Here is a 15,650-nt window from a genome sequence, read left to right as displayed (position 1 = left end):
GGCCCATAATCAGACACTGATTGAAAAGTATCAGACACAAATTCTGACTAGAATTGAGTATGACATCATCAGGCTAGGGATGATCCTAGCCTGAGCATCATGAGCAGCATCATATGAAATTTGATCGTTTTCCAACCTTGGAGTCGGGAGCACATATGGGGTGGCCTGAGATTCAGTCCCTTCATTATAATCTAGCTAAGTAAAAATAAATGTAGACAGCCTGCATGGGGTGTTTGATTGACATAATTATGCTTGATCAATGTTCATAACAAAGTAGCACAACAATCAGGCGAGCAAGGACATTTGAGAAAAAAGTACCGCTCTCGTCTGGATGTTACAGCAAAGATGAGTTGCACTCTCTCTCCCAACATCTGAAAGATTGGGGTCGCTTTGTGACCTGAAAAAATAGATTGGGAAATCCCGCTGTAGACTGAGACCTTAAGTTTTGAATACAGTAGAGAGACTGGCATAACAATACCAACCTCAATTACAAACGAATCAAGAGACAGGAGAATATAAACTCCTCGGCAATAGTGCAGACGTCTGTGCAAATGTATGGATGACTGTGGTGAAGTTGGAAAGAAACAAAGATTCAAGCAAAGTAGGGTATGGGATTATGACTTAACATTAAAACTGAAGATGCACAGTCGGTAAGCTCCAGTATCCAGTAAGTGGTTGATTATAACTGGATTTTCACTATTTAACAATGTAGCCTCATGGAAAAGGTAATGTTGGGAAATATGCCACCTTGTGACACTGTAATGGGGAAAAACATGAAGCCTTATCAGCTTATTAAGCATCAAATTTGATACTGTAATGTCAATTTGTAACATTCTGTGTTGCCTACAGTATGTGTATTTAGAACTAGGCCTACTGTCGACATTGAGCAATATGCTGTTTCACCTTGTAGTGGCGCTCGCCCTCCAGAGCGCATAGCTGGAAAGGTGCTTAAGCCAAGGCAGAAGAGTTGTAGAAGATTCACCCAGATTTTTGGGGGTTGCCCCTCCCAAAACACATAATTCCCTCTATCACGCATAAATGACAGATTTAAGCGAAGGGAAGAATTAGTTAAATGCACGTAGTTATGCTCCATTACACGGATGGGAGTCTGGAGACTCACAACTGGAAAACATTTCCAACACTAGCCATTTTTTTTCATCTGTACCAGGGGTGCCACTGTATGGCACTGTATTGTTATTTCACTGTAGTGTATAGAGTTGCTAAGTATTGGTCTTTTTTTCTCTCCATCATCCAGGGACAGTCATACTACTCATTTTTTGTCTGAGTGGATGTGCTGTTGGTGGTTTTTGTTGGTGCAAGAGGCAGTCAGATCTGGGTGAGTATTAACCCCTTTTTAGATTTTAAGTCCATCAAGTGTGTTTTGAGCCCATTTTGAAACCAGATGAATTGTCAGAAATGTACATTGAAATGACATAAATGATTGAGGTGAGATTGAACTTGAACTATTCTCTCAGCTTCAGCATGTGAATGTCCAATTGAGGATGTGAAGATTCCAATTGTAAGTGGATCATAAATATCATACTAAAGTTATTGGTTGTAGTTTATCAGATATAAGTGCTTTTGTTGGTTAACAGTTGATTGCTGTTATTTTCACTCAGGAGGTTTCCCTCCAATCAGCAGAGGAAAAGCAGAACACCAAAAATGCTGGACTGGAAGAGGGTGAGGAGCCTCGTCCTGAGTCAAGCCCCCTGCTCCAGGAGACTCAGGGCGTGGTCACTAAAGGCTCTGCCCTGGAGGACGAGGACAGGGGGTTGGGCGATAGTCTGCCCAACACCACAAGTTCCTCTCAGACAAGTCTCAGTGCAGTGCCTACAGCTGTACTTAATGGAGTGGAGACACCAGGTCACAGTCCCCCCATGATGAGACCCAATTGCTCTACAGATTGTGAGCCAGAGCACTGGTCCAGGGTGGGTGCTGTTTTGTTCTTTACCTTTCATTTATCTTAACATCTTTTTCACTGTATCTGTCTCCCAAAGGTTGTGTTAACCACCTTTTCAACACATATTCAAAACTTTTGAAACAATGGCCTTCATTTTTACTGATGCTGGTATAGACTTAAGCAAGCTCAGTTCAGATCAAAGATTGCAGCTGCAACTAGCCCTAGCCCACTTGAAATCAGAAACCGTTGCAACAGAGGGTTCTATTTTAACAATCTGAAACACCTGGTCAAGGTTTAAAGTGTGTCCAGTTCACATTTGTTAATTTAACAGTGTGGTTTTGTGATCAGAGGTCAGGCACATTGTTTGAAAGGGTTGTTCGTATGTTTCTTAATCACTCATGGGTGTGCTTTGGGCATTATATATATATATATATGTGTGTGTGTGTGTGTGTCATTCGCCTTAACAGCAAGCAGTGCAACATCAAACAGTGTGTCTATTCTGACAGTCAGCTTATTTGAGGGAATCTGCTTGCACACAAGACTGTGTATGCAACACAGGGATTGCACTGAACTCTTTAAATGACGGACCATTTAAAAAGTCTAATGCAGTATCTGCTGACCCGCTCATGTAGTCTATTTTGCCTAGCAGCATTTATGTGTTTGACTCATTTTAAGATCTATTGGAGATTTAGCCTGCAACTTTGTCTGATTATATGTATGTTTTTCAGGATGAAGTGTTGAACAGACGTCTGTTGCCTCTGCTTGGTAAGAAACACTCATGATATTCTTATAAGAGGCAGCTAAAAGCCATTGTCACCTTACATTCTTGCAAAAACACTATTTCAGGAACGCCCTGAGAGATTTCTTTAATTTTGGCCTAAAGTTCACATTTTGGTGGTCAAAGGACAAGCTCACAAGCCTGGCCCCCGCCTGACTACGTACTTCCGCTCATTTACATCTCTCTCCATACTCCGTCTGACAAAGCTTCACCCAGCTTGGTTTACTCCGGCGCATGCATCTCTGCCCAATCAGCGAACAGAGGGTGTTCCCAAGAGCGATTACATTTAAGTTTCAAGCCTATCGTTATCGTTGTGTCCCCCGTGGTTATCATGTCATTACCAAACTTTAGCGACTCCAATGAATTCAACTTCAGGCAAGCGTCCACAAACCAGGAAATAAACGTTTGTCAATGGAGCTAGGCCAGACTCTCTGCAAAGAAGGTCACAATATGATCTCAAGACTGCCTCGATAAATGTCTTCATATTTGGCACGGGGAATGTTTTTTTTGTGAAATTGTAAGATGAAATTGGTTCCAGTTAAGTGCTTTCTATAAGGTATGTCAAAAAAAGTTTTTTAACCCTTTTGACATTTGGTGTTACAAGACATATTATGGACAAAACACTCTGTAAAGATCATTTGTGAAGATTTCTGGTTTTAACTAGCAGTGTATCAACTCAGGTCTCCAAAAAACCCCAAAATGGATTAGCATCGATGCTAAACAGCTACGAACACGTTGAGCAAACATGTGGCCAGAGATTTCAAACAAATGAAGGAACATCACCTCACAACGCAAAAACGCTGTTTATACCCGTTTACATGCAAGTTTTCCCAACTCTCCACTTTGGCTGGGGTTGAAAAATAATTGTTGTCAGTGATAAAATCTCCATTTCCGTGTAAATTAAATGCCAAACCACATGAAAATATATATGTAACTCAAGCAAGGCAACATGTTTCCTCAATGTATTTGAATAATTACGCTATTATAGGATAAGCAAGCCAGTACGTCTGCTAGATGTCTAACATCAGTTCAGTCAGGACCACTTTGTCCAGATAGTCAATTACTACTTGCCCATCAACCGCTTTAAGAATAGGTACAGGAGCTATGGATGTTTTGAGAAAATGGGGCGTAGCCTATATTGTTCTGCCTAACAGCCAGCGATTCAGCAGATGAGCGATAAGACAGACAATTAATAAGCTTAATTAGCCTATTGAATGAGTGCTGACGTTGTGTGACCGTTGTTCTTTCTTACACTGCAACTTGAGATTTGCATCTTAACGGGAAAATCAATGACTGAGTTCAACTTGTATGAGGTAGGCCTAGGTTAGGTCATATTACCCCCATGGCACGTATGCAAGCTTTGAAATCCCAATGTTTGTTAAACAACTCAAGGTGTCTTAACAACAAACAATTTACCCACAGAGCTCAATGCTGTGAAAGTCCCAAAGTCAACAAGTTAGTCAAGCAGTTTAAATGTAAATTTAGACCCAAACAAAAGAGATCTTCCAAAAGTAGGCTACAGAAGTAATTGCTTTCAGACCGATGAACGGTGCTCCAGGCTACACCAGTCAGAATGTGCAAAAACATTTCCTTTGGCAAACATGTAAAACTGAATTCCATGCTGTAGATTGTATATGGATTTCTAATTACATACAACATTAATGATATAGCAAATGTGTTTGTTCAAAGTGAATTCCCCCAATAAAGGAACCGAACGCTGAACTCCTGAATGCTCTCCATCTGCTCTAACCTGCATGTTGTATCAAGTTTTTGCTAGGCAACCATTGACTCAGTTATTGCCCCAAAATCACAGTTGAGAAGAAGATAACTAACCCTGCCAGATGCGTAACTGAAGCGTTCCGTTTGCGACCCGTATGTTGCAGCAGTTATTAATCACTATAATCAATGGAAGACACCTAGTCTGGTTTTCACCATACTAAGCTCAATCTTTTAAGATTGAACATTAGTCTGGCGAGGCTTGTTTCTCCTGCACTTCGCGTCGTTTAAGTTTCGGTTTCGGCGCGTCACCGGCCAATAGCGTGCTAGGACTAGAGCATGGACGTTTATGATAGGAGCCAAAGATTCTGGCAGTAAACAGAGGATTTTGATCTGCTCCTGTCCAGCCTGAGCTGCCGGGCGAAATTCAATTTTCCCGGAAGTTCAGGCAGGGTTCACCCAGCCTACACCAGACCACCAGTGGCGCGTAAATTCGAAAAAAATAGACCCATCTTCTAAAATGGATTTTAAAGAGACCCTATGCAACTTTTTCATAGTCATAAAAGCGCTTAGAAATCGTTGTTTTGCTTGACTGATCAGTTTTATCGAAAACAGTCATATTTCCTCCCGCCCCTAGTGTCCCTCTCCGCTATTACAACCTTGCAACTTTCTGATAAACGATCGTTTGCTGTTTACATCTGGAAGTCAGAGACGCGAAAGGAACAAGAAGAACCACGCTTGCAATTTATATATTTATATATAGCCTATATATGTATAAATATACACGCTAAAGCTGTCGGGGAAGCTCTGCAGAGAAATATGCAAGCATAAAATGAGCGAAAACGAAAAACGAAACCGAAACCAGAGATGAAATCGCCAATCGTGCATTATTCCTCTTTAAGCATCGCGAACGGAACAGTTACGTGTCTGGTGTCTCCCCTGTAAGAAACCTACATACTCACTGAAAAAATATCTAAATGTAAATATAATACAACTTTCTTGCTAGTAATGTTATCAATTATTTCTTAAAACACAGTATTTTCCACTGAGGAAAAATACTTTTCTTTTCATGTTGCCATTTACACAGTTTGAACACTGACCAATCACATATCTTGTCCTGCCTGTTTCATTCCCATGGAAGTACAGCATTGCACACTACGGCCCAAACTCTCCAATTTGTGTGCAAGTCCTTTTCTATGCGCTTCCAGTTAAGCACTTCTGTCACACACACACACACAGTGTGCAAGTTCAAAAGCAAGGCAGCCTTATGAAAGAGGCATCATTTATTAAAAATGTAACTAGACTGACCCACAACCTAGTTGATTGTTGACTGTTGACTGTTATGAAAATGTGGACTTTCTTATAACATTGCATGTAAATGCAATGTACTGTTATCACTGTTCTTCTTAATATTATTATTCTTCTTCTGACCAAAATCAATGGTTAATTACGCTAAAACCACTGAACCGTTTGATGTCATTCAAACACTCCTACAAAGGTCTTGTAACGGAGATTTGACGAATGTATTTTTCACATTTGTGAACTTTATACTTTTTGAGATATTTACCATATAAGAGTTAAAAACTACCATAGACTTAACGTTGAGACGCGTTGGCGGCAAAGATCAATTGTTACATCAGTGCTCATTAAGCCACAGCTGTAAACATTAGAAGCAACAGTCTAACGTTGAAGTAGCCTAGGCACTACCATACCACTGATGCAGTGGGCTAAACCCTAAACCTGAATGTTAACGTTATCGTCTTGCCGCCTGTCGTAGGCTACTCCTTAGCCTACTTGATTTGCTTATATAGTTATAGTTACAGTAGCCTAACCGGTTAGCTTTAGGTAATGTTATCAATAGCTAAAGACAATCAAACCTATCGTTAACGTTATCACTATATTTTTTGCTTAAGACAATCTAACGTTAGCTAGCCGTGGTGTACTGGTTAGGGCTTCGGGCTTGTAACCGGAGGGTTGCCGGTTCGATCCCCGACCAGTCCACCACGGCTGAAGTGCCCTTGAGCAAGGCACCTAACCCCTCACTGCTCCCCGAGCGCCGCTGGTTGGGCAGGCAGCTCACTGCTCTGGGTTAGTGTGTGAATCACCTCACTGTGTGTGTGCTGTGTGTGTTCACTAATATATATACTCAAAAAATTAAGATGTGTTAGTTGTGCAAATTTTTTTTATGTTTGCGATGTCTGCTGAAAAAAGCTAGCCTATATTTTTTTTCTAAATTTTAAGTTAACTTCTATGGGAATTCGTGGATCAGCATTCACACACATTTTCACATTTACATAATTAGTGCCAGGCTCAGAGTTGTGAATAGAATAAGTGTGCCAAATTTCAGAACTTTTTACTGTATGGTTGAGTTTGACCAAGCAGAGCTGTGTAATAATAATAAGAATACGTAGAATCACTATGGGTTGCCTCGCAGCTTCGCTGCTTGGCCCCCAATAAGGGGGGGTTACACTTACAGAGAAGAGAATAAACAAAACATAGGCTACATATCACTTGACTTCATAGACGCATCAAGTGTTTGCAACATGCAGATTCAACTGTCTGTTAGCTAAGAGTAGAACACCCTTTGTTTTATTTTGGGTACATGGAAAGGAATTTTATAGAACTTGTTTTGAAATCTATGAAGATCCTGTTTCTTTAAATGTGTTACCTGCAAAATTACAAAGTGTATTCTTTTTTATATAGAAAATCAAGACACCTAACCCTCTTAACAGGCTTGTTAACTCCCTGCACATTCCAATAAATAAAATTGTCATTGACAATCATTACCTGTAATGACAATATATAGTGGTAGAGTGCAAAAACAGCGTGAAGACAAAAAAAAAAATGTAGCCATGTAAAAATGCAGTCATGAGACAAACGTAAAGATAAACAGCAAAAGCCCCCTCCAGACTTCTTAAAGAGGAACTATGCAGGATTGGCGATTTCATCTCTGGTTTCGGTTTCGTTTTTCGTTTTCGCTCGTTTTATGCTTGCATTTTCTCTGCAGAGCTTCCCCGACAGCTTTAGCGCGTATATTTATAGGCTATATTTAAATATATAAATTGCAAGCGTGGTTCTTCGTCTCAGACTTCCAGATGTAAACAAGGAGCGATAGTCTCCTGCAGAAAGTTGCATAGGGTCTCTTTAAAAGAGAACAACGTTGCTAGTCCGCCAGGGGAAAACGCTAACACCCCTGCAAGGTCTAGCTAGAACAAAAGTAATCACTATTCCTTGGATTCGAGCTAAGACAGTCTTACAAAACCACATTCAATTTGGTTGTTTTAACGTGAGTCATTGTTATGAAAGAAATGACCCAACGAGTACATTAACAGAGAAAAAACACACATTAGCCTACGACAATCGAGGTTCAAGATAATCGCTTTGACGACACAGTAGTCAAGTCATTAATTAACCAGTGCAGTTAACAGTATCGTTTAACAAGAAGAGGCTAGGCTACTGCTGAAATCAAATGTCTTTAATGTAATGCTGAGAGAAAATACGTATGTTTTTCGAGTCGAATGTTACCTTCAGGCTGGCAGGGTAGAGAAGGAAAAACTGGATCCCTTTCTGTTTGAGCGAAGCAATGCAGGATGAGAAAGCCTTGCGTTTCAGGAAGGTTGCATTGGAGTAGTCAGCAAACAGCAAGAGCTGGGACTGACCATGTGCCTGCTAATCTGTATGCCTTCATGATAGCCTGGCGATCGTTGTATCTCAGAAGTTTGAAGACGAGGGTTCTGGGCTTGCTTGATGAATTTCCACCTCTTGTGTAGACTCGATGAGCTCTTTCAATCTCGATTATCCCTCTGTCAACCAGTGAAGGGAACCAGATAGGAAGCTGGTGTTGTAGGAAAGCAATAGCGTCACCCCCCCTCTTCATTCTCAGGATAACAATGGCGCAGGTTGTTTCAGCGATTTCGGTCTTCCAACTCTGCCGCATTCAATTGTAATTTAGCAATATCAGAAGTAGCTTCCCTAACTTGTAACCTGTCCTCTCGCTGAGCGGCTTGCATAATGTCGGTACGCTTGTTCAAAATCATTAGAGAGGCGTTCATTGCTGAGACCTCAGTATCACATTGGAGAGTTTATTTTGAAAACCACCCATATCACCCCATTGCAAGTTCACGCTTGAGTGGCCATCTTAGCTAGCCTGACTCTCGCCAGACCCTTGTAGTTCCGCCATGCTCCACCAGAGGCGTTTCGCTGAGCTCCACACAAGGGTCTGGGCTCGAGGGCAATCCAAACTCCTTCCAGGGATCAAAAAATTATGAGCCAATCAGGAGCACCGAAGCGTGTTTGATTCAAACAACAATGGCGGCACGCAGCGAGGAGTCTTGTGCTGACATTGATTCTGCTATTTCAATTTCGTTTTGTCGAATCTATCGAGTATTCATTCTTTAAAACATGAACAGAGAATGGTTTTGAAGACATTTATTGGTGGCAAGGATGTTTTCACTCTTCTTCCAACCGGGTTTGGCAAGAGCTTGAAGTAGCCTAGCACGTCATTCAAGATAACGGACAAGTGGCTTATCAAATCACATGCGAGGATGGCCCCGCCTTCAGAAATATATCTCCTATTGAGAAGTCCCAGATCCTTGTGTGAAGCTCAGCGAACTACAAGGATCTGGCGAGAGTCAGGTTACATCTTAGCATGAGCCCAACCGGAAGTCACAGTTGAGTTTAATTTTTGAATCAAAATTGAATGTATACTATTGTAACATCAGAGAACACAGTACAATACTCGATTCATCCATCCTATGTCCTCTTTAAGGGAATAACGTAGTTTAATATGAAAAAAACGGTGGAGTGTTCTTTTAAGTAAAAGTGTAACCCTATGATAGCTGGTGTGATGGTCGGCCTGATGGATTGAAGTAGGCTTGTAGGTCCAATGAGCATGTGGTAGGATGGCTACATGTCTGGAGTCAAGATACCTCACTGTCGGGGGCAGGCACGAATGCTGAAAAAGATGTTCCAGCAGCCACTAGAGGTTGTAGGAGTTCAATATCTTGAGTCTGTTGTGTCTTGGGCATGAAGAGAATTGACTGCTGATTGACTGCACCACTTTGTAAAAAATGAGGCAAGGGTATCTGCAGTAAGACCGGACGGAGGAGGAGGCGGCGGCTGAGGGTTGAGTAGCGCTGTCTGTGACACAGTTGATTTTGTCATTGTAGAAAGCCATCATGGCAGCAGTAATGCTGGCTGAAAAGGATAGGAGTGTCTGGTCAGTTATTTTTGTTCTGTCAGGCTGACGGATGAAATAGTGATCGGAAAGATGGAGAGGTGTCACCATGAGGGTGTCTGTGATGGAGTTCCGAGTGAGGATCAAATCGTGCTCTTTTCCAGCTTTGTGAGTAGGTGGGCTGCAAACCAGTTCGAGGTCAAGAGAGTGGATCAGGGCCGTAAAGTCCGCTGAGCCTGGGGCGTCTAAGTGGATGTTCATATCACCGAGGACGAGCAGTGGACAGTCATGCTCAGGGATGGAGACAGCAGAGTGTCCAGCTCATCCATAAAGTCTGGCCTGGTGGGCAATAAATGACCAGCGCATAGAGCGCATTGTCATCATTTCCAATTTCCTTTCCCAGAACCAATGTCACATGAACTAACATTTAGTTTGACAACCCTCTGTAATCATGTCATATAATATCTGAACTTTTCCCCCCCCCAGGAGAGGAGACATCCCTCAGCAAGAGTTTTGACCTGTTTGACACCTTTCTGGATGTACGGTTCCACAACAAGTTCTTCCGCAGCATTGGAGTGAGTGACAATGCTATTAAGATTGCAGAGAGTAGTCCACCTGGGGACAAGGTGTATGAGCTGCTTTGTGTCTGGATGCAGAGAGAAGGGCTCCGTGCCAACATCAATGATCTAATTCAGGCATTACTGCAGCTGGATCAACGCTACTCAGCTGAAAACATTGCCACTAGGGCTGTAGAGAGAGGATTCTACCGGTTGGCATGACCTATGCCTGGTTCAACTCAGGAAGGGAGTATGAAGAAAAGTCAAATTAGGACTGAAAGGAGAACCTAGAGGTCTAGATTCCTGATAATTGGGGTGTTTGTGAACCAAAATCAAGCCCTTTGGTTTGTCTCTACTCACCAGTTGTGGACTAGCTGGTTGGAATGATCCAGACATTTTTGAGAGTGGAGCTCTCTGCCCTGTATGTAGCATATGATTAGCGTTATAAAGCCAACACTGAACTCTGCTCCTGATTGTGCATTCCCTATCCATACCGGCTCTATGCACTGCTCTCAGGCACGTTTATGACTGTAATAATTAGCTGAATTAATATCTCTGTGAAGACTCTGATGTCAGTGGTATGCACTGCTTAAAGTAAAACATGGTAGGCTTACTTTATTGTGTTTCCATGGCCAGTTTAAGTTAATGCATGGAATTAGTTACACATATAGTACCACCTTACTGGTAAGCAATCTTCTTGGAAGTATTGCTAAAGTGGTTTTACCACCACTCATTGCCACAGATGCATCCAAAGGTGCATCACTGCTCTGAGTGCAGGTACTGGCCACACAAGACGATTAGTGGCCATGGTGGAGCCTTAGAATGTTCACCCGACAATTGGTTGATCTGCCGATGCGAGTCTGTTGCTTTGGATAAAAGTGTCTGCCAAATAGCTATACCAGTCAGCTTTAACTTTAAGAGGATTTATGTCAACACTCAGGGCCAGATGTACTAAGAATAGCGATCGTAACGTTTTTTGCACCAAGGCCAACACGCAGAAAGCACACGCTAAAATACTTCAGTTTACGTCCTATTTACCAATCCTGAAATTCGTTGGGTAATCTGCGCCGTTCTCCGCCCCCTAAAGGCCCGATCACATTATAAGCGGCATGCGCTATGAAACCCATTCATTTCAATGGGTTGAGAGCGCAAAAGCGGCTCTGCCGCTGTGCTCAGTAAAGCGCAGCGCCGGCGGCATTTTGCCACTTTGCTGCTGTTGCGCGTACCGCGGTCAAAGTTGAAATATGTTGAACTTTGACCGCGGCGCGCTGTAAGTGAATGGTCTTTTGCGCGGAGCCCAGCAGTAACCATAGAAATAGGAGCGGTAACAGCAACAAAAATCGTAGAACGTTATCTCAACCAAGAGCAACCTAGCGGTGAGCGCAGCGCATGCCGCCTGTAATGTGATGGGGCCTTAACGCAGTTTGCGAAGGACAACAACGGAACGATACTTCAATCAGAAGCGCAGTTGAATGAAGTTAACTGATGACAAAATTAAAAGGAATCCGACGTTTTCGATCATGAAATAACACAATGCATAATGTCAACAAGCAGGAAGATAATTTAGAGCAGTAGTTCTACTCGAACTAGGCTTACTTGTGCACGTAGGCTATGGAAGATTTATCAAATCCAACAAGTAGGAAAGTTAGGCGCATTTAACGCTTCTCCTCCCATCTTTTTACACAAACCTCCTACTATCAGCTGACACTCCCATAAATCCATATGCATGAGACGGAAAAGCGCAATTTGCCATTTTCAGCTCCTGCGACAGGCAGTCTGCGCCTTCACCTCATTGCGGCTTGTTAATACATACCTCGCCATCTTTCTATGCACACGTTGCGAAACAAATACGCCTGAAGTGGGCGCAAAAGCGTTAGTACATCTGTCCCTCAGTGGCAGTTCATATTCTAAGGATTCATATGTGGTGCTATAGCTCAGGTGCACTGTACATGTATTCCACATAAACTAATAGAACAGAGGCACAGGAATGGAGTACACTAACATAGTCACAATTTAAAATGATCAACACTGATGGCCTTATCTGTCTATCAATATCTAAGAAATACTTTTTTTTTTTTCTTTCAGTAAAACATATTTTTTCCCATGTCTAAGTCACCAGTGCTTTCCTTGCTTAATTTATTTTTTGGATACATTTATTTATTTGTCAATATGTTGTCAATATTTATACTGTTTATAGAGATTTCACCAGTAGTACTTGGGACTCAACTGGCAAGTCTGTAACAATGATATTCATTACAGAGACCTTCACATTGCCCTTGCAACATGTAGATGCCAGTCAAAAGTGTGGACACATTTAAAAAATCTGCAAGTGTCTTGCTACGGGCACAAGTGCAGTCCCACATTTTATGTTGTTTAGATAAGAAATGCAAAACAAATTGTTAAATATAAATACAAAATATATTGTTAAATATTGGCCAAATGATATAGCCACTGTAGCCACTCCGCCTCTCACAGGTTTGCTTGCATAAAATTATTCAGAGGAAACACTGACCCACACAGGCTTTTCAAAATGACATAAAAAAAGTGTGTGTTCATAGACTGAATAGTCTGAATAGTTTGAATAGTCTAGGCTAATTTGGATTGTCTTTGGACTATGAATAAACAAACAACAATTCCAATTGCAGGGTCCCAAATTGAAATAAGGGACAATTTGAACTGTTGGTCCCAAGAGAGGTTTCAGAATGCCGCACATGAAAAGCATGGCCAATTTACGACACTGAGTGGACACATACTCTGATGTGTAATTTACAGGCTACTAGAGCCTGTTTTTGCAAAGTCACATCATTGCAAATTTAATTTGAAGATGCATCATTACACAAAATGTCATCCCTATCATCAAGTTAATTAATTAGGCTAAACATATAACTTAGCCTTAACCCAAAACAGCAGTTAGGCCTATGTCATTTTGATCTGTAAAAAATGTCACAGGTAGCCATGCTTAAATTATGCTTACTTAATAATGTAATACATTAGCCTGTGATATAATATTCAATATTCATTATTCATTAAGCTGGAATTAGTTGTATTTGGCCTACCTCCCCAATAGCATAATTTAAATTGGCACTGTTATAGTGTCCTACATTGTTTATTTCGAAGAACCTGAAACATTAAGAAAATCAATGGTTTGGTTACCCATTTTTGCGCATTGCATAATTGAATATAAATATTGTGTGTAGTGTGTAATAGTGTGTCCAAACTTTTGACTGGTACATGGTGTGTGCATGTGTATGTATGTATACAGTATGTATATATATAAATGAAGAACTCTTTTCCAAAACGCTATATCCACCATTTCAATGCATTTTCATAAATTATTCCAATTGGGTTATTGTTATTTGATTTATCTTTACTCAATCAAAGCAATACAACAGCACTTTTATTGATATTACCTGAAATATACATATAAATATAGTTTATAGCGTCTTGGTAAAGAGTTCTTCATCTCTTCATATACCGTAATTTCCCGACTATTAGCCGCGGCTTATACATTGATTTTGCAAAATTTCTTCAGCTATGAGGTTAATACAGGGGGGCAGTTAATGTGGTTTTGTTTCTTTCAACTTGCATAAAACATTGTCCTGTAGTAGCTTATACACAATGTGGCTTATATGCGGGAAATTACTGTATATCATATATATATATATATATATATATAGGTGTGTGTGTGTGTGTGTGTGTGTATACATAGTCATTTTCAAAGAGAGCATCTGCGCCTGTAAAAGTGGCTGTTGTCCTTATAGGTGCGTAGGCTCCTAGCAAATGCTATAATAAAAAACAGGAATGGAGCTCGCTCACAAAAAGTATAATCCAAAAAAACGAGAGTTCACATCTAAAAAGTGATTTATTGGCCCACCATGCTTATAAAAGAGACCTCAAGTGCAAGGGTTTTTTGGATTATACTTTTTGTGAGCGAGCTCCATTCCTGTTTTTTGTGTATATACAGTACATACACACACACATACACAGTATATATAACTGCCAACCGTACTTGCCTACAAAGACAAAGTACAATACAGAATCATTCATATATTGCCCTGTCTATATAGACAGAAGGGTATGCAGAGAAGGTATACATAATATATTTCATAATTGATTTGTTGTTGTTACCTGTTTCTGTGTTGAAATCTGATGACGACTGCACTTGTGAGTTATACTGATCTTTATAGTCAAATGAGAAACCTCCAAATAGAAGTACTTTTTCAACCGTTGGCTTCTAGCTTTTTCTGTTTTCTGTCCAAAATTGTTATGTTTGAACATTTAGGGTAGACATAAAGCTAAGACTACAAACACTAAAACCACATCCACATGACATGCACAGATATATGTATTCATGCATTTAATGCATTACCTTAATATTACTAGTTGTTTATATTAATAACAAATTCAGCTCTTAAACACACATCCTTTTTTACACAGAAAATACTTCAGATGTCAGAATGACCAGCAACTGCTGACATGTTGTTGTTCGGTTGTACCAATGACTGTGTACATGCGCACCATATTCTGATTCAAATCCATATTCTGGTTAAGGCCATATTTAGAATAAGATGTTTACATGCACAGCAGTGTTGAGCCACAGGAACATTCCCATTCATATGTACATATTAATCAACATATTCTGAATCAGCGAGCAGTGTACATGACTTGTAAATGACTTCTCAACAGTTTGTCCCTCAATTTCTTCTATTTCACCATGTTACCAAAATAGCACAAACATTTGCAGACATAAACTGATATTCTGAGAGGGGCATTTTCTGACTAATGTGTTTTCATGCCCCAATCGGTAATCAAAATATGATTTTAATTGACTTACAGTGTTTACATTACTCATATGCAATCAGAATATTGTCATTATCCTTATTAAAACAGGAATATGGTGTGCATGTCAATGTAGTAAAATGTAATTGTAAATGTAGTTTCATGAAGGAGTAGATGGCTGTCATTATGTTGTTAAGTTGATATTCTCACTAATTTTGTAGTGACGGCTAGTGTTTTTGCACACCAAATCCAAGTCTCATATTTTACATCCCATGTTGTTGGCTTGTTTGTATTTTTATATATTTTTTGTTGCTGAAATGTATCTAGGATGTTTAAATTTTTAATAAAAGCTTCAAGTGTTAACATGTTGTATTATATTTATTTGTAACTCCTTGTAGGCCACATTGTGTCCCTTCAGGACTGGCATTTATATTTAACCCTTTGTAGGTCACATTCAGGATGAAGCAATCAGGGTTCTGTTCATCCTGTCGGGACCCCTATCCCTTACTTATCAACAATTATGAGTTTCTTTGTTGCCATGGGCAACTGTATCTCAACACTAACGTCCTTGACCTTTGGTGTTCCCCAGGGGTTGATCTTTGGGTCTACTACTATTCAATCTCTACATGCTCTCTATCTCTCAATCTCTACTTGGACAAATCATCAAAAAAGATGGACTGTATGCCGATGACACCCACCTTTACTTAGCTCTGTCTAATAATACATACTAATAATAAGTAATAA

General features: G+C 40.4%; 1 protein-coding gene across 5 annotated transcripts in view; it reads left to right on the top strand.

The window, feature by feature from the left end:
• Positions 1–15,263, top strand: part of tnfrsfa (tumor necrosis factor receptor superfamily, member a) — an 81,747-nt gene extending 66,484 nt beyond the window's left edge. For 2 of the 5 annotated variants that reach the window (XM_062533682.1, XM_062533684.1), the window contains exons 6-10: positions 1,256–1,336; positions 1,476–1,519; positions 1,620–1,928; positions 2,629–2,665; positions 10,057–15,263. In XM_062533682.1, coding sequence (XP_062389666.1) covers positions 1,256–1,336; positions 1,476–1,519; positions 1,620–1,928; positions 2,629–2,665; positions 10,057–10,349 — 764 coding nt within the window. In that variant the 3' untranslated portion in view covers positions 10,350–15,263. The other 3 variants (XR_009938814.1, XM_062533683.1, XM_062533685.1) reach the window with 3 other exon arrangements.
• The last annotated feature ends 387 nt before the right edge of the window (positions 15,264–15,650 follow it).

This window comes from Sardina pilchardus, chromosome 4 (assembly GCF_963854185.1).
Source record: "Sardina pilchardus chromosome 4, fSarPil1.1, whole genome shotgun sequence".
NCBI classification, from domain to species: domain Eukaryota; kingdom Metazoa; phylum Chordata; class Actinopteri; order Clupeiformes; family Clupeidae; genus Sardina; species Sardina pilchardus.
Note: the sequence above shows the minus strand (reverse complement) of the source record. Positions and strands in the feature narration are given on the sequence as shown.